A 25,361-nucleotide genomic window follows, 5' to 3' on the forward strand; every position below is an offset into this window, starting at 1 on the left:
CACTCACTTCCCATTCGATCTCCTCTTCTTTTCTTTGGTCAGTTTCTGCAGTTGCTTCTAATAAAAAGTAAATGAAATAGTTTTCCCGAAGTCGCTGTTCTTAATTAGACATTCGGTGCTGTGTGACACAGGGAACACAAGCACACAAAGAGACAGACCGGCCCTGTGTCTGAAAAGTGAAGAAACACTGCATGAGTCCAACAGTTAGGGCTCATTTATGATCAAAGATGGCACATTGCTAAATTAGCATTACTTTGGAGGGCGATTAGAGATCACGTTTAAATAACTTAATTGTATTTAAATTAGGGCTGGGCAAGTTAACCCGCTAATTTTGCGTTAATCTGGCAATCTTTAATGGCGTTAACTATTTGATTATGTGTTAACTGCATGTTTTTGTTTTTTTCATTGCAGTGGAAGGGGCTTATCGCTTTAAATCATTCCAGACGGCGTAGTTCAGACCTAGACGGCTTACGGCTCTCCCAGTCCTTGCCCGCGTGAGGTCAATCAAACATGAAAAATAAGTAAATAAGATGCAGCTATGAATGGAATACAACGACACTGCTTTCCCTTTTAAAGGGGCGCGCGCGCGCTTTCGTAGCCTCGCAGACTGATGTGAAAGCACGTATTGTTCTGCAGCTTCTGTTCTCAACAAGCAGCGGTGCTGCAAGGAGCAGCGTCGCTGCAGTAAAAAGCAGCAGTCTACCGGCAGGCTCCGCGTCTAGATTGAAAGTTTTTCGCGCGTGCGCAAAGCTTCTGACTTCGCGGTCTGTTCCACTACGGCAGAGCATCACTTCTCTTCTCTCAAAGAGGAGAACTTTCCTCACATCACAAGATGTTCAGTGCACTGAACATCTGAACAGTCAGTCCAACACAAACTGGACTTTTCTCACTGAGGAAGAACAACTGAACTGAAAAATATGAAAAGCACTTCCTGCTTTTGTATAAACTTAATCAATTGCTGGTCTTTAACATACATCTTTTAAGGTAAGCAACAGCCTGAACTGAAATGGTTTGTCCCTCACAGGCACCCTTACTACTGAACATTACCTGTTCAGAAAAAAAAATATATTAAAACAAATATTTCTAAACTATATATGTATGTATGTTAACTTGCTATTGCTCCAGAGAGCCTGTTATATTGTTCTGATAACATTACTTTAAAATAAAAGCGTGCAATACACTAGTTTTTACTTGATTATTGAATTTGATGCCTGAGTGTTGGTACCGATACCAAAACATTTTTTTCATTGGCTTACTTTGAGAAATACATTTCTGTTCTCAACGAGCAGCAGTGCTGCAAAGAGAAATGCATTTCTCAAAGTATTAAAAACGTCATCCATAATTACAAACAACACCCAACCAGTACTATCTGCGGCCATAAGACAGAGCAGATAGTACTGGCATGTAATACTAGTATTCAGATCATAAATTCAGTTTACATATTGTAATCTATAAACGTCTGCACGTGTATGCGAAAACTGTCACAAGAGTTAGAATTGACTTTATGCGCATTATTCAAACGCTTCAGTATATTTGATGCGTGAAGCAACAACCATGTAAATGTATTGAGCGACTGCTCTCGACTCATGCGCCTCCATCTGGAGGCTTGTTTTCCTGCCACATGCCGCACTAATTTTCTTAACCTCTGGTGATCAACAGTTACAAAAGCTATGCTATGAAGACAGAGTTAAAACAAACAGGAATCCCTTTCGGACATATTAATCATTTGAGTCGGGTATCTAACATTTTCATAAAAGACATGCAAATAATCGCATTATTGAGCCCTGAGGCTGTGTGAACTTTGACACGGATGCCAGCGAGAGGCGACCAAGTTAGAAATGCTGTCCTTAGTTAACCCTGCTGCCTGGATGTGGAAGCTTGTTTTACAGTTAAAGAGGAAAAAGAAATTCAAAATGTGAACCGGCTGCCCATAAAGAAACGTTGAATTCCTATATCATGTGCCATTCCAGGAACATGTAGTGAGGTGTAGGACCTGAGCATAAGGGTTAGCGCTATGTTTCAGAACCAACATGATTGTTTGGCTTTTATGATCTAGTTAATTAATCCAGTTATTAAAAATTCTTGATTTTGCAGCACATTCCAGGAAAAGAAAGAAAAAAACACTGAGGAAAAAGTCGAGCAAACACTTGAGTCATGGTGTTTGAATTCTTTTCAATATCCTTCTTTGTTCCAAGTCCTGAGTAAAGTGAATTACCAGTGATGTGGTCCTGGTAGTAATAAACTCTTACACACAGAAGAGCGATGCGAACATCTGCTCTCATCTTTCTCTCATTTATTGCTATGGACACAGACAAGCTCCTCTTTGATGCAGTCCATTTGTGATAGCTTCTCCGTGGTGGCTTGCCTCAGATCAACACACACGCTCGCACTCTCTCACACTCACTCACACTCACTGGAGTTTGAATTACCATTGGTGTCTTATAAGGGACAAGGAGTGAGGGGGAGAGACACACACTGAAAGAGAGGGGAGGAGAAGAGGGAAGGAAGGCTAGAAACAGACAGATGGAGAGGGAGATTTAGTAATTGTGCTCTTGTGTTTTCCTTCCTGGCAGCTTGCATCCTTGTTAACAAATCCAAATTAACTTTGATAAGCTGGCATCAGTTGTGTACGTGCATGTGTGCGTGCATTTCCCTCTCCCCGCTCCATTTGTGCAGTGAGTGCAGTAGCAGGCAGGCAGTGCTAGGCGAGTGCCCCAGGGGATCTGGAAAAGTCTCCCCTCTCTCCTCCAGCTCATCAATGAACGGGCACTCCCACATCCTGCTCCACACACACACACACCCACCCACGTACACACCCACGTACACACACACGTAGACAAAGTATACATGCGTATACGGAATTGTAACGGTACACTTTCAGATAGACACATACAAGAAATGCACACTTGCACACAGGGCCAAGTGGAGCACAAACCGACACACAAGGCTAAGTGGAGCACGCTGACACTGCTGCCCAGTATTCTAACAGGGGATTGGCTAGATGCAAGTAGCCTATAAGTGTAGAGGGGATGGGGGTTTCTGAGGATACCAACATGCTGGAACAAGATGTGCAGCTCGTGTTGCTGCACTGTGTTTCTCGTTGTTTGCTTTCAAGTATCAAGAAGGAGAGCGTCATTCCTCGTCTCATAATCCTAATATTTCTTGGCATTTCTTAAGAGTTCACGTTACTCATGTTTATATAGGAAAAAGGGGTGTTAAGAAAGTGGCTGATATACCTTCCTAATGACGGTGATGTTCGACTCCTTCTGTTCACGAGTGGTTTGATGTGTGTGAACCGTGGAGGAAGGCCTGTTGACAGGCAAGCGGTTGTTACAGCCAGAGCTGTCTGAAAGGACTTCCTCATTACTTCCTGCCTTTGTCCAAAACACTTCCTACTGCCGAGCTGTACAACTGGGCCCTGGGGGGAGGCCGGTGGGCAGAGAGAGCGAGGCGCGGGTTGTATTTACATGGGAGGGAAAGGGAAAGGAAAGTAAAGTTAAATCAATGGATCACAGCTCTCAAGATCCGCAAACCCTTAACAGAAATGCCAAGCTCTGACACTGCTGCAAATGTTTATTTCATTAATCGCTTCACAAGCCTCCAGCAAACGCAAACCCCAGGTTGTAAATCAGTTTGTCAGAAATTAGAAGACAGCGTGCCGAGACGAGAGGCGAGCTGCAAGGATTGCATGAAGTGTTTGTGTGTGTGTGAGGGAGGAAAAGAACACTAGTCGCCCTCTGGTCGACGGAAGGGCATTGTTTTCAGGTGTTAGGCCGGATCAGATGACATCAACACACACGCACGCACACATGATTTTGAAGGTGCCATAATTGGGTTTTGTTAAGCTTTGCCGTGAATATGGTTATTCCTAATACTGTGTAACAACTTATCCAAATATTCATCACAAAGTCTCCTCTTTGATAAATGTTATACTAGTTTTATCATAAATTTCTATCAAAATGGATGGTGCACACAAGCAACATTTAGTTTCATTAAGTGGATGAAAACTGTACCACACCTCCTCCTTTGTGGCGACCAAACCCATAAGAGAGTCAATAATGTGTCACTGACACGGTCATCAAATTCACTGAATTCATATGTGGACGCACAGTCATTGTGGTGGTTTCAATGCCATTATTTGAGAAAACACATGCTGTCCAGAAATGTTATGCCTAAAATCAACATTTTGACCGATTTTCAAAGAAAATAATGAAATGAAAAGTGCTTAATTCTGTGTTTATTATAAAAGTCCCTCTATAAACACATAATCGGCCCAGAGTTACCAGATGTTTTGTAACTCGGTCAAAGCATAACCTGAACACAAATATCTCACTATATAGCTGCTTCACTGGAGGAAGGAAGCGCTGTGTATGTTCATGCACACATGGTTTCAGCTGTGCTGTATTTGGACTATGCAATGCTTATGCTCCATCAAATACTTGGAATTTCATGGGTGGCTTTGAGGTAGCACACCGGCTCGGATGACGGGTTTGGAAGAGATGTTTGAACATTTGACATTTTCTAAAATTTTCTAAATCACCTTATTGGGAACGCAGAGTTTCCCACAGGTTGGAAATGCATTCGTGTTGGTGTGTGGGATGTGGAGTTCATGCTTATCTGACACCTAACACATGGAAATTATTAGTATGCTGTCCCATTTATTTATTTTTTTGTTTTCACCATGTGTACAACCCTAGTTTGAGCCAGCAAGTCCAAACAGTTGTACATAAATCTCAGAAGCATGCATGTGCTAAAGGAAATAGCTGGAAATCGGCTTTGTGTTTTTAAACTTCTTTTCTCTTTTTTTTCTGTCTTGAACTTGTTAATCCTCAAACGACCTCCCCATCCTTGATGCTGCTTCCAAACCCAACTCTTTCCACGTAGTTCTGTCCAGACCCAGCTCACTTAGCTGAATGTCACGTCCTTGGCTTCCAATATATTCTTTTTTCCTTGAACCATTTAACAGGTTTTTCTTCGTAAAAACAAGAAGAAGAAGAAAATACACAGCACCCTCCAGGGAATCGGGCCCTACCCAAACTTTGTTAAGTGTCTGGGAACGGAGCATAATTCTTAGTAAACTAGGCTTTGAGGGGGACCACCACCCCTGTGCCGGCTTTAATGGTGCAGTCCAGAGGAACTCTGTCTATTTAAGGCAATACTTGTGACACTGGGCTCGGGGGCTCTGTGGGCGGGGGCGGTGGACAGATGCCGGGCCGCATTATTGGGAGAATGTGACCCTGAGTTGACCCACCCAGGTCAGAGATGAGCAAGTAGAGGATGAAGGGGGGAAAAGTCAGGGCCAGTGGGCCATTTGTAAGCCATAACTATAGGGTATGACAGTACACACACACACACACACACACACACACACACACACACACACACACACACGCACACACACACGCACACACTCCAGGAGGATGGTAAGTGTAAATGTGGAACATGGACAGGTATGTGTGTGTGTGTGTGTGTGTGTGTGTCCATAATATTTTTGCCTAGCAGCAGGGGCACACAGTGAGATGCACGTTTCTTTTTCATCCTCTTCATAACCTACTCTACTGCTAACATCTAGACACAAAAGCATAATTTCATATATGATTCAACTGTCTGCCAGCTCTGCAACAGATTTAAAAGTAAAGCGTCCTTTAAGTCTGGCTAGCTGCTCAATCGTCTGTAATTATGTTTTGATGAGTGTAAATATTGCGTCTCTTTCGTGCCTCCCCCCAGCTGGACCACCTGGGGCGAGCTCTGGCATCAGATGTTGAAGTAGGATATCGAATAAAGAAATCAAATATCTCATCCCAGGGAGGAAATGGTGTCATGAAGGATTTGTTTATTAGAGCCCACTTCGGTCCAAATCTGTGTGTAATGCTGAGGGGCTCGGTGGCTGCGTCACCACTCCACTGTTGGCATCAGTACACAGACTGGCATCGCGCCAATTTGCAAAACAGGTACTTTCCTCTGACCTGCACCTTGTACTACTTGTTGTGGTATTTGTGTTGAGACTTGTAGCTTTACTCAGGAGCTGCTGGAGGAAATATGCGAAATCTTTAGTGAAACAAACATGATAAGAAATGTTTACACAGAAGCCGAAAAAAAAAAAGAAGTGTGACACGAGGTCACATTCACGTATGAGTAAACGCAATGGCAGATGAATAATCAGATGAATCTCGGTGGCAGTGGTGTGTTGCACAGGAAATGAAGATATGAACCTTGGTTTGGGTTTCGAACAAAAGCTGAGTGGAGGTCACAGCATGAGGTTGTAAAACTGCCAGCTTTACGTTTCCTCTCAGGCTGAGGTTTTAATTCTAAAGCTGTCGCTCGTGTCGGATTGCCCTTAAAACAAAAGGCTTCTTCCACTGCTGAATATTCATACATTTTTTCCCCCCTTATGTTTGAGTTGTTGCTTCATCTGAACGCACTGGAGAGTCGTTTTATTCTGCCTCTCCCATGGTCTGTCCCGATAATGCCTGAACAGTCCTGGAGTATAAAAGTGATGCGGTAACCACATTCAGGCCTATAAGTCTCTTTGCAGCCTCTGTCATCTCCACTTTTCTCCTGATGGCCTGAGTGGTATTATATATTTGCAAGACAGATATAAAACGCTATTATAATCTTTCTCTCCTCGCCTAAATGCATCCCATGATGATAACCGAGTGGTGACAGAGTTATAGGACTGCAGTAAAAATGTCTGCTGCTATCTCTCTCGCTGTACAGCATCTTTATTGAGCGGCAATACAACATTGTAGCACAGGTGGAGACTGCATTCATGCCCATAGTATGCATCCCCTGCGCCATCTCTCCTCCTCTCCTCGCTGCATTTCAATAGTCCCGCCGCCCTCCCGCGGAGGCAATGCAGTTAATAATTTTACCAACGTGGTCGGGATGTCTCGTCGTCTAATCATGTGTAGAAAAGCCTGCAAAAAGCATCAGATGCTGCCGAAACATCGTGATGAAAGAGAGAAGAAATGGTCTTTCCCCGTCTTTCTTTTTCTCCCTCCAATTCTCTTCCCTGTTGCTCCACCTTATGTGACAAATCCTCCTGCTGCACTCCCTCCTCCTTTTTTCCTTTCTGTCCCTCTGTTCCTCAACTTTGTTCTCTCTCTCTCTCTCTCTCTCTCTCTCTCTCTCTCTCTCTCTCTCTCTCTCTCTCTCTCTCCCCCTCTTACTTCCCCTTTCACTGTGGCATGCAGACATGCAGGAATTTCTGGGCCTCAAAATGATAGACCAAACTTGTCAGCCCTGGCTTCTGTTACTAAAGATGGCCGCCCCGGCAGTGTGTGTGCTTGCGATTGGTGCAGGTCGGAGTTACTCGCCGTGTGATTGGTTGTAACAAAGTTGTTGTGCTTTTTGGCAAAGGTGTGCACTTCAGCTTTTTGTTTGTATGAGGCACAATTTTCAAGTGTAATTTGTGACTTCTTAGTGACTATAACTCTTCCTCTCTGTTTTGTCTCCTGCACAGTTTTGGCTTCAGAGACGAGTGTGTTACTGCAAGCTGCTGCGTTTGTGTCTTCTTTGTTTTTGTGTGTAAATGAGGGGCGTGTCGCTTGAAGACTGAGACACTGAGCTCAAAGTCTGGCTGCAACTTTTTTGATTAATCTTCAAATTTCTTTCCTCATTAATCATAGTTTAGTTGATAAAATGTTATAAAATAATAACGCCCAATGGGACTTCTTCTTCTTCTGTTTATTAATCTGTCCAAACTCCAAAAATATTCCGTTGACTATCGCTTAAGAAAAAGAAATGCAAATACTACAAATACTCACAATTTCGCCAGGACTAGGGAATATTTGCCATTTCCATGTAAAGGAGAAATGAATCATGAACTATACAAATATGATTCTTAGTATTAATTCATCTGGATCATGGCTTTTGCTGAGCAAGAAGAAACTCACAAAAAAACTAAACCTAAAATACTAAACCTTTTAAAACATATCTGACAAACAAGTCTGACTGAGCAGATGCAGTAGCATATATACTTGAATCATCTAATTCTTCACATGACAGTCCAATGTGTTTTATCATGGCATATGTGTCCCTTTTTAATAAGTTGAAATGGACTCTTAAATGGTAACTATGGAAAATCAATAGTCGGTCATACAAGGTAAGGTCATAGCTGCAGCTCAGGTCTTATGGCATCAAGCCATAAATGGCTATAATGCATGTAAAATGACAATAGAAGAGATTCTCCTCTACATACCGAGCCACTTTAGCTTGTTCAGTTTTAAGATCTAAATAAATGTGGGATTTAGTGCATATTTAATTTAAAATGAGACCGTCACATTCTGTCTATGGAGCCTTTAGACAAACTTTCTCATTATAAAGTAGGGTCGTATAATGTTTCTTCCTATTTTGTTACATGCCACCTTATTTAATAATAGTTTTGGTGCTCCATATGGAACTCTGCCAATACGAGGAAACTGCACTCCACTCCAAATGTCCGCCTCTATTACGCCAGCCTCCTAATACATGTATTTTGAAGATGACACGGAGTAACACCCATAGCTCTTCCTTAATTTAGACTATGAGCTAGTGCGCTCGTCTCTTACGACGCATGTGTTTGTGTGTGTGTGTGTGTATCACCGAGCAGAATGACGCCCGGCTAATATTTAGCATGCCTTGGCTGCCGCCTCCTCTCTCCAGTGTCTGCTGCTCTGGGCCTTGTGATGGCTTTGTTGCAGCTAAATAAGGTTCTGCTCTGGTGCTCGGCTCGCTGTCTGTCAGCCAGACATACTGCACTCTGCTGTCTGTTCCACACACACTCACAAACACATGACACAGATGACTCGCAGCTATGTTTTGCTGGTGTTTTGGATGAACTGTAGTGCACCTGCGCTTTTGTGTGTGCGCAACTCTGTCTCCCCATATATCTTCTGACTACTCCTCCTGCCATTGGTATCTTGACAGAGATAGAGTGGAATGAGTTACTTATTTTTTCTCCCGCGAGGAATGTTGCCGTCATGTGCTGTCGGTCTTCCTCTTTTAGTTTGCCTGTGTGTACTGTACTGTACCAACATCTGACCGGCATTACCAGTCCATCTAGCCAATTGACCCGGTACACAAACGTCCATTTTGGAGCTGCCCGACAGATTTCTTCTCTTTTTTTCAGTTGATTTAGCTTTTGGGATACAGCGCTGGAATTAAAAGATTGAGCGGGCAACTGAGGTTTCTGACACATGTGAAAACAAATGGCTTTACTTGTCACCTGGATAAAATGTAAGCCCCCAGGAGGAATGGTGGTGTATGTCCCCCTTATCGCCCACCATCTCTCTTCCTGCCGCCTGCCTCAACCGATCCAGGCAGAGGGCCGTCCCTCTGGCCAATTCCACTAAACTAATTGGTTGCAAGGGCTTGTGGGTAGAAGGGGGTTTGGGAGCAGAGGTGAATATCTGTTTGTGTGTGCTTGTGCATGGAGGCAGGCCAGAATTGGGGCCTATTTAGTGTGTTTGTGTGTTTATCCCTCAGTTCCTCCTAGAGCAGGAATGGGAACACCTAGGAAGGAACTGGGCGTGGCTCCTGTTAGTAGAAAAACACATTTACTTTCAGATATTTGTTGTTGGTTCCAGTTTAAACTGTGCACATATTAGAATTACGTACCTTTATACTGTGATCTGTTGAATCACTAAAGAGGTTCAACATCACTCTGAACAAATAAACAGCAAAGAATAAAGGAACAGGGAAAACAAAAACACAACAGGAAACATTTAGAAAACGCCATCTACACCAAACTACCACACAAAGCTAATTCAAATGGATCCAATACCAAACCTTTATGAGGCTCGTCATTTATTTTTGAGATTGTGTCATTGGTCATTTCAGAGGTTTATAGTGAAAGATGTTTCCAGAATACATGTTTACACCCTCATCTAGGCAGAGCCAATGACCATAGAGTTTAATTGATTGATGTGTAAATGAATTGATCAGTAATTGTGTGGAAGTGGAGGATTGAACCCAAGCCCGAGTGTCCAGCAGTGCACTTTTAAACAACACGGCCTGTCTTTAATGGTTCTGTTTATGCAGTTCAAAGTCAGCACTCTGCTGTGTGTGTGTGTGTGTGTGTGTCTATGATTGCCTTTGTGTAAGTGTGACCCCTCTGAGGGTTAGTTAGCAGTGATGGAGAGATGGATGCAGAGAACAGCTTGGATGACAAACCCGGCCCCCAGTTCTGTTTGACGGGGCGTATGTCTGTAGGAGGGACTGTCTGGCGCTCCATAACTCCATACTGTGGACAGTATGTGTATGTGTAGATAGAGACAGATGCTCCAGTCTCTTCGTCTCATGTGTACCACTGACAGAGATAAATGTGCCAATAGTACTTTTTCCGGACTGCAGGAAAATAGCCGTGGTGATGTATGGCGCTCTGAGCCGTCGGATGACTGTATGAGAGAAGATTTGCTCAAGCTTTCCAAATATTGCATATATTTATTTACCTCGCTAATTACAACTTTTATAGTTGAATTTATGAACTAAACTCATGCGAGAAAGGACAATCAAATGAATCACTGTTAAGAGTTTGATCAATACAAAATATATTAACATTGGTAAAGTTGGTACGTTATTCACACATCTCTAGGTCTTGAATGTTAGACTGATGCTGATTATTGATTATTAATGTGACTTCCAATAGGTTAAAAAAACTGCTGTAACTGCCAGTAATTAGTGATTAATTAAAGTAATAACAGCTCATAGCAAAAACCTCTTTTATTCATAACCAATAAGTAATCAAATATGCAAGTGACCTAATTAAAACAAAGTAGTAGCTTACTTTCCTCCTTTTCTGTTATGTGTAATATATGTAACATTTGCTCAAAAGACACACACACACACACACACACACACTCTGTCAACAGGTCCTTCAGTGAACGCTGCTTTGGCTGCTGATAGCATCAATCACCAATACCTGTTTACCATCTCCTGTTAACCGCTGTTCCCCTGACCGCCCAGGCTCTCCCCTCAGCACTGATTTAATTTAGCCCTCATTCTACTCTTTTAAATCGTATTAAAAAGACACACACACACACACACACACACACACACACACACACACACACACACACACACACACACACACACACACACACACACACACAGCTGTGTAACTCTGCCTTTTCAGTGTTCTGTGGCAGAGAATCACATCTGTTATGCAGTGGTGTTGTGGTGTTAAAGCAAGTATCATATTTAGAAGCTGACCACAGAAACTAAACTAAAAACTCATTCAGCAGTTGGTTTGGCCTTTGTTTGTTCTTGAGTGATTCCGGCAGGTTTAAAAACAATGGAAGTAATGACATGTTTCCCATCCTTAGTGAGCACATGTGCCCTGTTAAATGTCAATAACCTTCATGTGTATGATAAATGTTCTCTTTGCTAAAACAAGGGAAAACAGATTAAGGGTAAATTGTCATTTGTCATTGTCCACACGGGCTAGGAGCCGCTGAGAGGCACCTTTTTTAAGGCATCTCTGATTAAAAAAGTAGATGGTCTGCAGTAAAGCTGAAGGCTTAGCTCACAGCACCTTCAGGGATACATGACACTGTGGCTGTGCGAGCGGGGAGGGAGATCTCAGTCCGATGTTCTCCATCGACCCATTCACACCGCCGGTAAACAACACTTTCTCCTGGTTTTTTTTAATGTAGCTTTGGTAAGCACAGGGGTCAGTGTTTATTACAGGGACAGAAAATCAAGATAGTGAAATTGCAACGTAGAATCTATGAAAAAATGTGATTTTATGCACGTTGTCGGAGTCAAAGCTCTCTGTGAGGCTCAGGTAGTGTCCGTGTGTCTCTGTTTCCCCCCTGGCTGCTGTGTTTCAGGGGAAGGCTTTTCTCTTTGTGTCCCACCCACCCACTCACTCACTCACTCACTCAGGCCTCCTGCCTGCTAGAGGGGCCTGTGTTGACAACACCTGCACCCCCAAGGATAAGCAGGACCGCTTTAGTCCCCTGGCACCCCTTTCTCCTTCCTAATGTATGTGTTGTGTTCATTACTCTTTGTCCTGTACGCCGGTATACATGTATTATGTATGTGCACACACACGTGCACATATGGCCACATGATACAAGCGGGTACTCCTTTTTGGTTGGACCCTTCCTCTCCAGCAGTCATCCCGCTGTGCAAATCCTTCAGTTGTTTTTTTTTCTTCTTCTTCTGTCAGGCCCCTAAAGGGACGCCGTGTGCCTGAGCTTGGCATGTAGCTGAGGCTGGCTGAGGACCCAGCTTCTCTCTGTTCTGCCGCGAATGTTCACATTATGCCTGAGCTGCAGCCTTAATAATATGAATGGTTTCAGAATAAAAGGCACCTCTTCCACTGCAGTGGCCGCAGCCAGAGACGTAATGGGTGTAAGTGGGTATCAAACATGAGTAAGGGCACTTCCAAACTTGCTGCAGATAGTGGAACCTACAGCGTATTGATTGTTTTATTTTGTTTGTTTATTTGCTTTTCATGTTCCGATCAAATTTGGACTACACTTATCAGGATCGAGCAGCGGTTGCCTTAAAGTCGCTCACTTCCCCTTCTCTGTGGCTTCCTAAAGGTTTAACAAATTTCTATCCAGTCAAATTCGCAGACCCACCCTCTTCGTGTTAAAGGAGTTGCTCCATGATAAAGACCAATCTTGGTTGAAAGGCGTCGACCACTTTAAATATAATTGTCCATGTAGAATTAAGGGATTTTAATTTGCGCCTTTTTTTAAGGAGACATGCAATCTATACAATGTCGAGACCACATACCAGCCAGCGCAATGATCCCTTTATAAGATTAACGATGCACAGAACGATCCAAAGCGCACCTGCTTGTGATTATCACAAAGACTCAGCAACACTTTCACTCCATTGTCTCCTCCGAAATTATTGTCACGTTCAAAATGTTGCGTTTCACCGTTTTCAGTCGTACTGATCGAGATGATGAATAATGCTCTAATAATTACCTTAAAAAATAATCACATTCAAAAGCAGCTTTTAAAATATGAATTAACATAACATTAAGGCATATAAATCCTGCGATCCAAACATTTTATAAATATGAACAGTAACCGAGTAGAACTCCTATCCCTAATGGCCCTCCTTAGGTAACAGACGTGTCCAGGGTTTAATCTTGTTTTTGAGGTGACGCCCCACGAATGCCTGTACCAGGAGAGAAAAACAAGCCTGGGGGAGGGGTGTTTGTCAAAGCTAACCGATCAGACCGAGTGAGTGAGGGATAGGAGGACCGAAATGGAGAGCTCTTTACCCCGCACCGTTAAATCCATGCTGTTTGCTTGTGTGGTTCTTTGCTAATCATTTCCCTCGCAGTGGTCCCATGCATATGAAGGGAAAAGGATGCATATGCATCCTTTTCCCTTCCTCTGTCTCTCGCCACAAGGTTTTTATCTAGCTCTCCCTGGCAGTTCTTTCCTTCCTTCCCTATACCCTTGAGCTTCGTCCTCCTGCCTGGCCCCCTTCCTCCATCCACCGCTCACTTCAATTGTGCGTCGATGCATTCGGTTGCATACCATGCTCTGTTTTCACATGCTGCATCGGCCCTAGCCTCCATTCCTCCCTCCTGTATTGGCTGAGGGCATGTCAGAGCACCGCATGAACAAATAGGTTGGTGGAAGCATCTGTTCATGGCCCGTCCAGCACACTATAGATGCTGCTACATGCCGGCGTAAAATCTGCCTGCATGCTAGATTTTTGTGTTTTTTGTTATTGCTTGAAATCCTGCATCCAAGCATCCCATATGTAATGCTTGTCATTGGCACGCGAATGCAGGCGCATGCATACACGGGGACACGCGCACGTAATCTTGCTTCATTCTCTGCCTCAGCAGTTAATATTGTGGGCTTATGGGAATTCTCTTTAGACTGGCGGTTATTGGAACTAGGATTTTAATTAGGGGAGGTTTTAGAGTGGCACGCGCTGCATTAGCATTACAACAGGGGCACGTCTGATGGGTGGACTGGCAGGCAGACAGCAGGCCATCATCCTAACTAGCAGCAGCAGACATATCAATCCTGTCTAGTGAGGAGCACAGACAATGGCCGTGTAAACCGTGTAGAATGCCTCCAATTTTGCAACTCGAGACAGGAAGGCAATGTTTTAGCTTGCTTTTGTATAAAGGATTTTAGAAGTCTTACTTGCTATTCATTTGTCATGGAACATTATAGTCGACCTTCTATGCATGCTTGTACGCAGACACACATTGGTGCCAGAAATCCGTCCTATCGTTGATGGAAGGTGTCGGGATGATTGATTGAATCATGTCAGCACATGTCGAATGAGTTTTGATTAGAATTTGATCTTAAGTAGAGACGACCTAAAAACGTCCATATCTGTCCGATGCTCTCGTCCCCAGCTCCTGAGCGATCCATACCATATCGTGTTGGCTGTGAAGCCGTAATAGCTTATTTTAGAAGTTAGAGATGTATTCTGATTAACCACCTGGTTTCAAGGTTCGTGGTTCACAAATGCCAATTAAACAGGATGGCATTTTTGTTGCCTTCAAAACTAATTGACAGTGATTTGGACATTTTTGTATCGCATGTCTTACATGTTTTTCTTGATCCTAAGAAACTGTAAACCTATTCTTCCTGAAACTTACACAACCCAATATTGGTTACAGTCTTCATATTTCCCACAGACTTTACACACAACATTTCTTGTCGGGGTCAAAAGGAAGAAGGGGAGGTGTTCAGACCGATGGATGATCATAGATTTGAGGAAACAGAAGCAGGAGATCTCCCAATTTTCCCAAAATTCCTTTGGCGCATTTGAACCTGAATTTGAGTTTACACTATTGTTCTTATGACTAACACTCTCCATAATCTGTCCCTGCTCACCGGCCTAGGAGACCCCTGGTCGGTCTTCTCGGCTGTTTTCCTTGGCCTCTCACTCTGCTGATGGAAAGATGAGTCTCATTGAGGTCAAACTGAGGCTTCAGCAACTTAAAGTGAGGCGATGAGGGATGACTTTGCATTGATGACCACGGTTCCATCACTATTTGTGGGCAAAGACATTATGACCACCATGTTTTTCGATTTTATATCCCAAGTACCTTTCATGATCGCTGGCGCTTCAGACAATGTGTTGCACCATTTTTGTCAGTATTGAATTTTTTTTTTTTAGAGTGATTAAGGATATAATTGTTTCAACCAGATCTGTATTTCATCGACTTGCAAACATTTGGCAGTGTCTCATTTAATCAGCTTGAAGCAGAAGAGATGTTTGTTTTGCTGCATTGTGAATAAAAAATGGAAATCAGAACGGCGAGTCGGTCTTAGTGAGAAGCTATAAGACACTTTATTAAAATGTCAATGTATGTGACTATTTCAAGCACATAAGAAATAATAATTATCCTTGAATACAGTACAAGTCAGTGCCAGCAACTGTAATGTTGTTCCCACGCCTTGGAGTCAGAGGTCAGGAAGGGAGGATTGCTATGAACAAAAGAAATACACTAGAACTTCACGTGTGTGTGGTATGTGATCGGTGTGTTTCTGACATAAAATGAGGGAATGTGTGTCTGTGACCCCTCGTGACAAGCATGTTCCTCCCAGTAATGATGGAGAGATTCCCTCCTTCCTTCCAGAATAAATAGTCTTCCTGAGGCTTTGTGGGATATGAATGACTGAATGGAGGGAGGAGACTGGTGGGATGAGGTGCTCAGATTTGTCTGATACAAAAAGCACCGAGGGCACTTAATACTGTGAAAAAGACTTGTTTTCTTAACTCAGTGACTCAGAACAAAAGCAACATCTGTGATTTTTATTTGATTGATTTTTATTTGTGCCTTTCTTCTAATATTCCAACATTTGGAGGATTTAGCATCTGTTCTGAAACTTCAAAAGGAACACGTGCAGTAATGTTAGAGTGTGAGGTGTTTGTTCCTTTCTCTAACCATCAGTTGCTCTGCTCCTTGTGCATGAATGCATGCGTATGTGTACTTGTGTGTGCTCGCCTGTGTTCTGTAGCTCTCCTTCGTGCGATGCTGTGAATATGAAATAGGGCAGCTAGCATCTGCACTGCAGCCATCCCGCCCAAGCCCCCACACTGTGCCTACTGCTCGGTGCAGCTGGCCGGCCGGCAGAAACACGGGAGCATGTCACTTGTGTGTCTGTTTGTGCCCAAGAGATTAACTTCACTTGTGTCTGCGTCTTTGTTTGTGTTTGTTCATCTCCTCATTTCTCCTGATTTCCGTTGCCGAGAGACTCTGTTTGTGTTTACCTGTACGGGATTTGTTTCTTCTGTCTGTGCATGTGAGTTTGTCGTTTGCCCGTATGCTTGTTGCTACATCTTTTTCTGTCGCTGTGCATCTCTATAGATAGCCTCTTTTAGCTTTATGGAAGTTACACAAGTGCAGTGAAAAGAATGATTATCTTATTATCTAATTGTTATCTTTTATTTAGTCTTAAATTACCTGCTGATTAGCTTCCTTGTGATTAATTAATTGTCTATGTATAAAATGACAACACATATTGAAAGATGCCCTTTACAACCAAAGTTGAAATATATTCAGCTAAGCATCATACAAAACAAAGAAGAGGAACATTGTTCACAGCCTTGTTTTAAAAATAGTTGCCAGTTCATTGTCTTTTAGTGGACTCACTAGTTATTGACTAATTATCACATAAAATTGGGATAGTGTACTTTTGGTTGACAAACATAAGCATCAACAATACCCAACAACGCAGAGTCATAAGGGCGAGCTGAACTCAAGGCCCCTGAAACACAAGACAGCCAGGAAAGAGCGAAGGAGGTAGAGGTTGGAGGAAATGAAAGAGAGAAAGATGGAGTAAAGGAAGAGGTGAGTAGAAAGAGAGAGAATCTGACAATCAGCCTTTTGATACACATTTTTTCTGTGTCAACTGAGGACAGAAAGAGAGAGAGATGTGCCTTTCTCTCCATCCCTCTTTCTGTGGCTAATATGAGGAGATAATGGGCCATTGAGGCAGAAAGGGAAGGCTTAAAAACACCTTAGTCATGACTGGGCTGCCACTCAGCGCCACTGATTAAATTACCTAGATGGAGGAGTATTTATCTAACTGCACTTCGGAGTGTTCAGTTAAAGATGTGTAATCACTGTCTGCAGATCTTTTTTTTTTTTTTTTGTGTAGAGCTAGAATAGAAAATAGTGTTTAGTGTTGTTTGAGTAATTCAGTAATTGAATTCCTTCTGAAATTGTAGGAGTTGGAACTGCAGGATATTTGGAAGTAGCCAGACCTTTTTGTCTATTAGTCTGGAGGATGAAAAAGTATTTTCTTAAACCAGTCTCAGTGTAAGGTAAATGGAGACTTTCCAGTGGATTTACTGGTTCTAATTTGACTTCCTATAAGGGACACAGAAGGTCTTTGTTGGTCAGAAGGTTGCAGCGAGTCAGCAGCAGCAGAAATCACAATTCCCCATCAAACACCGTACGAGTCAACCTGGAACCGCTCTGAAATTGTCGACTCTGATTGCTTCCCAATCTCTCGTCCACATTGTGTGACGCATGTCTCCCTCAAGGGATGCCACAGGCTCGCCAGTGTTTGTGCGTGTGTGTGTGTGTGTGCGCATTTACGTGTGCACGCACACGTGTATATGAGTGATTCTCGCTTGTGAAGGAAAATCATGAGGCCGGTGATGCAGGTCTCTTGCTCTCGAGATGGATATTCACGTCCGCCGCATCTCTCCATCACCTTCCCACTGTCACCAAACTGTCTGGTCAGCAAAACCTGATGTGTGTGTGTGTGACACACAATATGATGATCTCAGTTATGTCTGTGTGTGCGAGAGAGAGATAATTTGTGTTGACTGCAGAAGTGTGTTTGTGTGCGCGTGCGTCTGTCTTTGTTTGTGTGTGTGTTTTTCATGTTTGCGCCTCGATGTCAGTAAAAAAAAAATGCAGCCGGCAGCAAATGCTGCAGCTGATGGCAGTGTGACAAAATTAAAGATGTGGCTCTGGGAGGAGAGCGAAGGAGGGATGAGGGTGGGTGGGTGTTGAGGCCAGTTACGACGGAGCTGTTGGAGGAGAGAAGGATAAGGGAGTGGCGAAGAGGGCCGTCAGTGGGACGTATTGATTGTAGCTCCATCCCGAGCGTCTGTAATGAGATCTAGTGGCTGTGGCTTTCTGGAGGAGCAAATTTGTCACCTGGGGCTAGACACCATGGCTGGGCGGGACAGGTGGAGAAAGGGAACTGGCAGAGAAGGGTCAAGAGGAGGAGACGAGAGAGAGGGGGAATAAATCAGGGAGATGAGAGAAGAGTGCAGAGCTTAAAGGGACAGGGCGATGGAGAGTGTGTAGCTTTACGATGAAAAGACAAGACACAAACGATGACTAGAGGGGAATCTAAGAAAACGCCTGTTGGGAGCATGCAGCTAATTACTGCAGACAGTCTCTGTCTGGACTCATCTCCATGGTAACAAGATGGGCCAGCAGGGCTGGCCAGCGCACAGAAAGACACAGACGAGGAAATCAATGAGCAGGGAGACAAAGCATGGAGCAAAACCACGCTCATTCAGCCAGATTCACGCTTTCACTTTGTCGGTCTGCATGTCTACGTGTGTTCATGACACGTGTGTGTGTGTGTGTGTGTGTGTGTGTGTGTGTGTGTGTGTGTGTGTGTGTGTGTGTGTGTGTGTGTGTGTGTGTGTGTGTGTGTGTGTGTGTGTGTGTGTGTGTGAGAGTGTGTGTTGTGTGTCACTCATGACTCCCGTCGACCTGACCTTAAGTATTTGTTGCTAGTGCAGCTGTTGAAAAACACGTAACAGATATCACATGAAATAAGTTTTATTGCTCTTGTATGTACCGATTTTGACTTAACAGGTTTGCAGCAGGCTGGAGATCAGGGAAGGTTGTTTGTGATCAGATGTATGGATCTTGCGGCAGTTACATCGGCAAGTTTCTGCTCTCTCAGCAAAAACTGTTGGATTGTCCTTGAGCAAAGCAAGAAACCTCTAATTGATTTGATCAAGCTTTTTTAGTGGCAAAGTGCTGAAGTCTTGTCATTTTAATGACTGTTGGCAGGAACGAAGAAGATGTTATTGGATTCCGTTTTAGATGGTGTGCATTTAAGAGCCTCGTTACCAGCATTAACAGCCCATCTTTCTTTGATATGCGGATGTAGACGGAGTGGTACTGTTTATGTACGTGAACAACTCGACATGTTGAGGCAGGCATGCAGACGTGTGGAAGGGGTGTGATTGTGTGCAAATGTGTGAGTAAAAAAAAACTGTTCTTTGATATCTTGCTGAATTCTAATGTAATGAGTAACTCTTAAAACCTGTAAACAGAAATTGGCAGAATTGTTCGCAGTATGAATTTTTTGCGTTGTCTTTCACATTTTGCAGTGCAGTGGCTGTGACCCAGTGTCTTGGCAATGTGAACCACCCAATCTCATTACTGAGTGATGAGTAGCTAGGTATCGGTACTCGATACCTTTTGAAAAAAAGAAAGGAAAAGAGCAATCGAACAAATAAGCTAGTACCAAGTAGTATCGACACTTCTCCATTCGAACAATAGCCCGGGGGTCTCATTCATTATACAGGAGGGTCCACAATAAATGTTTGCATATACGTTCAAAAGAAGAAATACAGGCACACAAAAACAATTTGATTCATACAACCTTGTGTATGTCTTCCAGTGCGCAATTCCCTTTAACTAATCCCAAATCAACCTGTACATGTGCGCAACTGGTTCCTTTTTAAGTCCCGCCCACTACACACTCACACACCATAAATGGCCAACGCACAGCCCCTCGTGAATGTTGAGGCACAGCAATGATCTGCTGATCAATAGGTCTTTACGGTGAAGGTGAAGAACCTTCTAATTCTTCCATTCACACAATCCTAACTTCACGCTTTAAAGCGTGACTGGATATGTTCGACATCCCATAATAATCCAAAAGCTGACGTCTGTTTGACTACACACACACACACGCACACAACATAAACACCAATTCCTTAAACTTGGTCATTTTCAGCCCATTGCACATACTGCTCGGACATGCTTAGTGTGTCTGCCCAGATCAACTGCCCCTCACCCCACACTTTATTGTAACCAGAGTGAAACATCTTCAAATTCACAAGTACACTTGAGCAACCTCATAGACACCTCTCAGTTCCCTGTGTTTGGTAAGTAGCTTGCATAATGGCGGCTCTTTATCTGTGTGTCAATAACCCTGAGAGGGAGTGGCTGTTAGAGAGGAAAAGGACGAACATGCCTGTTTACTTTTCCATTCATCCTTTTTGCACATATTCAGAACTGCATAATATTACTAAACTAGTTATGGCATGTTGGGACTTTTAATAATGGGGAATGAGGGGGGAGGGTAAAAATATACAGATAAATTCATATATAGATAGAATTAAAAGCAGAGCAAATATAAATATTTTTATTTTAAACTGGAAAAGGCATCAGAGCCCTATCATGTTACCATTATTTGACTTTTTAATATATGAATATGCCTCCCTCTTATTGAACATTGAAAGCAGTGGTGTTCTCTCTCTCTCTCTCTCTCTCTCTCTCTCTCTCTCTCTCTCTCTCTCTCTCTCTCTCTCTCTCTCTCTCTCTCTCTCTCTCTCTCTCTCTCTCTCTCTCTCAGTCTCACACACACACACACACACACACACACACATATACACTGTTTCATTCGAAAACATCAATAGAAGCTTTGAATGTAAAAAGTAAACAAACCATTGCGCTACAATGTATTTATCTCAGCATGTCCTTGTGCAGGATAGAGGTTACTGCCGCTACAGTTAGGCCAGTTATCGTCAGTCGGGAAAGTTCAATATCACTCAATCCTGCTCCTCAGCTTACGGTATTCCCCTCTGCTCTCCCTCCTCTGTTACACTCCTTTTGGCCATAAAAGTGAACACAAACAGTCTTTTGCCTTAACATATTTGTCTATTAGTGTGCTTGCTTGCATGTGTATGGACGCTTCTTATGACAGTATCATTCTCTCCCTCCCAGCAATCAGTGTGTTGTTGTTCACACTCGTTCCCCTCCTCCCGTCTCTCTCCTTGACTCTCTCAGGGCAAATGTCTTACATCAGATCACTCAGCATTTATAGCAGAGCTTTTGAAGCTTAGGACTCCCACCGTGGCCAAATATAGTAAACGTGAATCCAGTAGTTTGTGCGTGCGTGCGTGCGTGCGTGCGTGTGCGTAGTTCTGAGTAAAATGGCTCTGGGGGAAAAACGTGTTTGTTATTGTTCCCAGCACATCGCCTGTAGACAACACTGGCAATTAAAGGGGAGGTTTTATGTGTTAAGAGCAGGAAGTGTTGCTGTGTGTGGCTGCACGCGATTGGCTGCCTGGCTTTTCCCATGTTTCTTCCCTGGGGACTGTACAGCCAGGGCTCCGTACTGCCTCGGCCATATGAAAGGTAAACACAACACACCTTTGCATTTAAAACTCTCACAGGAACTATGTGTGTGTTTGTGTTTGTGTATAAGGAAGCGGCAAGCAAATTATTGAATGACACAGTGAAGTTTGCGTGCGTGTGTGTTTGTGTGTGTGTGTGTGTGTGTTCGGCTTAATGAGAGATTAGCTCTCCAGGATGCTACCGCCTCCTCCTCCTCCTCTTGTTGTTGATGCACGAGGGAAATCATCCCTCCATCCATGCCTCCTTCCATCCATCCCCCCCCCATCCAGCAAGCATGAAAACAAAACAAGGCGTTGTATGAATGAAAGTGGGAGGGGTTGAGTGGCCTAGAAAGGCAGGCAGGCAGATAGAGAGATAGATAGTGGTGCAGGGCAGGGTGAGGCTGTGGTGGATAGGAGGGTTAGAGAGGACAGTGGAGGAAGAGGAGGACGAGGAGGAGGAGGAGGGGATGAATGAATGAGTGAGCTGACTGGAGCATGTTTGGCATAGCAGCTAGCTTGTGTATCCCGGCGCTAGCGTGAGTAGAATGGAGAATAACGCTGCTGCAGTTATGCCTCTAAAGTATTCCTCACTGAGAGTGCTGTGCTGAGATCAGATAGCTACATGAGAGAAAAATGGTACATATACCTCGGATTAGAACAAAATAATAATAACAACAACAAAAAAATACCACGGTAGTGCATCATACGTGTCTATTAATACAACACTGGGATGTAAACAACTGTTCTTCATGACGTTGTAATGAGTTGAATTATCTCTCTCTGTTTCGGCCCAGCTCCAGTCTTAAGCTCATTGTAATTCACCCAAAGCGGCAGTCTTCCCTGGCATGCTGGCTACTTGGCTGCGTCTGCCCCCTGTCTGCCCCAGCAAGGCCAGGGTTAACCCTGGGCGTCTCTCTCCTCCCCAACATGGAAGGCCATTGAATGGCTGCCTCCCCCAGTCAGCAAACACATTGGCTGAAGCTGAGGGTGGATCTGAGGTTGGAGCGGCACTCGGGCATGGATCCTCAACTGGAGCTGGATCTGCTAGCAGTCTCAGCCCTCCCTCCTCCTGTTATGTGATGCCGTGGTCACAGCATGTACACACACACAGCAGACAGACGGGAGGGGGAGGGCTGGAGAAGAGCTATGCATTTTTTCTCTGTGGGTCAGAGACGACTGTGTGCAGTGTTGGGTTTACGAGCTCACAGTAAAGAAAATGCAGTGGAGCGACCCCGGCATGAACTAGCCCGGAAGGTTGAAAATTGTTTTTTTTTCTTACATTAGTCATTCCCCCTTTCTGTGGTTTCGACCCTCTGTCCCTTTTGTCATTGTTCTTTTCTTTAACCTCAATATCCCACCCCTCAGCTCCCCCTGCCACAACCCCGTCTGTCCTCTCTGCTTTTACTCAGGCAGCACAATGGGCAGCCCTCGTGTGTGTGTGTGTGTGTGTGTGTGTGTGTGTGTGTGTGTGTGTGTGTGTGTGTGTGTGTGTGTGTGTGTGGTGGAGGGGGGGGGGGGTTCCTGGCTGTATCCTTGGCAGTGAGAGCTCATGGGATGTCCTCACAGAGATAGCATCCCATGAAGGTTGGCATACATTGCACCCTTTTCACTTTCAAGTTAAAAGTATGATCCACTTCTCGAAAAAAAAAGAATCTTTTCCCAAAGTGATAGCTGCCAGAGAACCAAGACAGAAGTCCATCTTTTTTATTTTAGGCTTGTTTATGATTAAGATAACTTTATTATCAAAAGTTAATACGCCCGGATACAGAATCTTCCTGTTCTTTATGCAGTATATATTTGCCTATAAAAGGTAGGGTTAAATGATGGTAATAGTGTTTGTTGCCTTTTATTTGATCTCGATCTGCGTCTTACCCTGACACTCTCTGGGTCAGTTAACACATGATGTCAAAGCTGACATTAACTAACACATTTCATATGGTGATTTCCTATCCTCTTTGCCCCCGTGGCTGGTATAAGGTGAAATGTAATGAGTCTTTACTGGCCATCAGATAAGGCAATAACAGCTAGTTTATTAGATCATTACAGGGAACAGGTCAAACCTTACTGCTAATCCAATCACAATTGACACTCAAGCTCTTTCACCAAATGCTCTTTCTCAATAGGTCAAATGAAACCTGACATGAGCCAATGACCTATAATGCTAAACCTAATAACAATTAAGGTTGTTTCCATGGTGCTGCAGACTATTGCTGTTGGTCATTAGGTGTGATTTGTGGACACTCGCTCGTCATGGATGCTTGGGTTGCAATCCGTAATTGTCCAATTACACGTCTGCGTGCAAATTACGGTTTTGAGTTAGTCTGATTGTGTGCTAATTAGCGTTTGTCTAATAGTGTGCTTTTGTGCAAAATTCAGTGGAAAGGTTTCGAACTAGCTGTTTATAGTAAAACATAACCACAGAATACAGCGTAGATACAGAGTAGAGGTTGTGCAATTGTAGCCTTTATTCAACTTGTTGATCCAACATCGCGAACCCAATTCAGTAGCTGCGGCTAGATATATGCGTTACATTACTGTGGGGGTTAATTTGACGCATTTGTTTGTCTCAATTTAGTGACGTAAACATCAGTCAGCCGCCATTCACGCAGCGAGGAAATCACTGATAATTCTGTGCTATTTTTTTGGGTGAGTTTTGTTTGATGTTCAAGCGAGGGTCAAATGTTTTTCAGTTGCAGGTTTGTGCTCATTATGATGGCAGTTCCAGTTTTCTCTTTGAGCGGCCGCAGCAACAACATTAAAAAGGCAACAAGGAACCACAAGGCCTCACTGGGAACACCTGTTTATAGTTCCTGCAGCCACGTTCATGTGTGTGTACTTCCACAGCAAACATGCATGCGGTTCCTTCGCTGCTCACAGATCAGAGCAAACCACCACTTGGTGACCATTTTGACCACAGGGTTCCTCCGCCCCTTCTTGTTTGAACGTTTTGTGAGCTGTTAGAACATTAAACAGAGCCACTGAGACAGAGACGTATCCATGCCTTCATGCAAGTCTGTGCTGCTTATATTTTGGTATTTGTTTTTACTTTGCTTCTGCAGGGTATTTATGTGTATTTGTGAACTTTGGCTCGGTCCCACTGCTCTCTCACTCGTGGTTACAAACACAATCTTCATGGTGATACTAATTGGGGCCAAAATAACTGAGTCCATGTGTACCATACCTTATGTTAACCACCTCCTTACTTTTTCTTCTCTCCTTCTGCTTTTCCTCAGTGTGCTTGGACAACTGTAAGCACAGTGCGTGCAGCCTCCAGGGCCAGTGCTGCCATGACCAGTGTCTGGGTGGCTGTGCTGGGCCAGGTAATGCAAGTACCTGTGTGGCCTGCAGGAATCTCCAGCATGGGAACACCTGTGTGGAAAAGTGTCCACCTGGATACTATGTCTTCAGAGGCTGGCGCTGTGTCAGCTTCTCCTTCTGCCAGGTTGGTAACAACTAAACGTCTTCAGGTTAACTCGTGTACTGTTTAGCTCCAATGTGGACCCAGTAAACGACATACGCGGGTGTAAGCATTTTTGTTTTTGTTTTTCAAATCCAGGAGCTCCACAACCAGTGTAAGCAGACGAAGAAGGTGATCCAGGACCGAGAGCTGGGCTGTCACGAATATGTCATCCACAACGGAGCCTGTATTCCAGAGTGTCCTTCTGGATACACCACTATCAACTCCACTATGTATGTCTGATGCACACACACGTGCGCAAACACACACACACACACACACCTTTTAATGCCACCATAAACACTGCTGTGTTATTGATGGTGGCCATCATTACACGATTGGAGATGTAACTGCCAACCTACAACAAATCATCCCTCGGTGACAGTGGGTTGTGGTCACTCAACACACTCAATAACCTTTGCACACAGGAGATGATTGTGTTTGGAAGTTGATCAAACAAAAAGGGCTGGAGTATTTTTCCACTATGGAAAGTATCCCCTGTGGAAAAAGCAGCTGGGCTGCTGAGGACAAAATATGTCGAGACATTTTAGTTTTGCAAAACATCACCTGCAACTCTGTTTGTCTC

General features: G+C 43.7%; 1 protein-coding gene across 1 annotated transcript in view; it reads left to right on the plus strand.

Moving 5' to 3' along the window:
* Window positions 1–25,361, plus strand: part of insrb (insulin receptor b) — a 78,563-nt gene that overhangs the window by 28,466 nt on the left and 24,736 nt on the right. The window contains exons 3-4 of the mRNA XM_068591564.1: window positions 24,552–24,760; window positions 24,875–25,008. Of these exons, the coding sequence (XP_068447665.1) occupies window positions 24,552–24,760; window positions 24,875–25,008 (343 nt within the window). The remainder of the gene's footprint in view (window positions 1–24,551; window positions 24,761–24,874; window positions 25,009–25,361) is intronic.

This window comes from Clinocottus analis, unplaced genomic scaffold (assembly GCF_023055335.1).
Source record: "Clinocottus analis isolate CAN_PGR_092001 unplaced genomic scaffold, fCliAna1.0.p SCAF_25, whole genome shotgun sequence".
NCBI lineage: Eukaryota > Metazoa > Chordata > Actinopteri > Perciformes > Cottidae > Clinocottus > Clinocottus analis.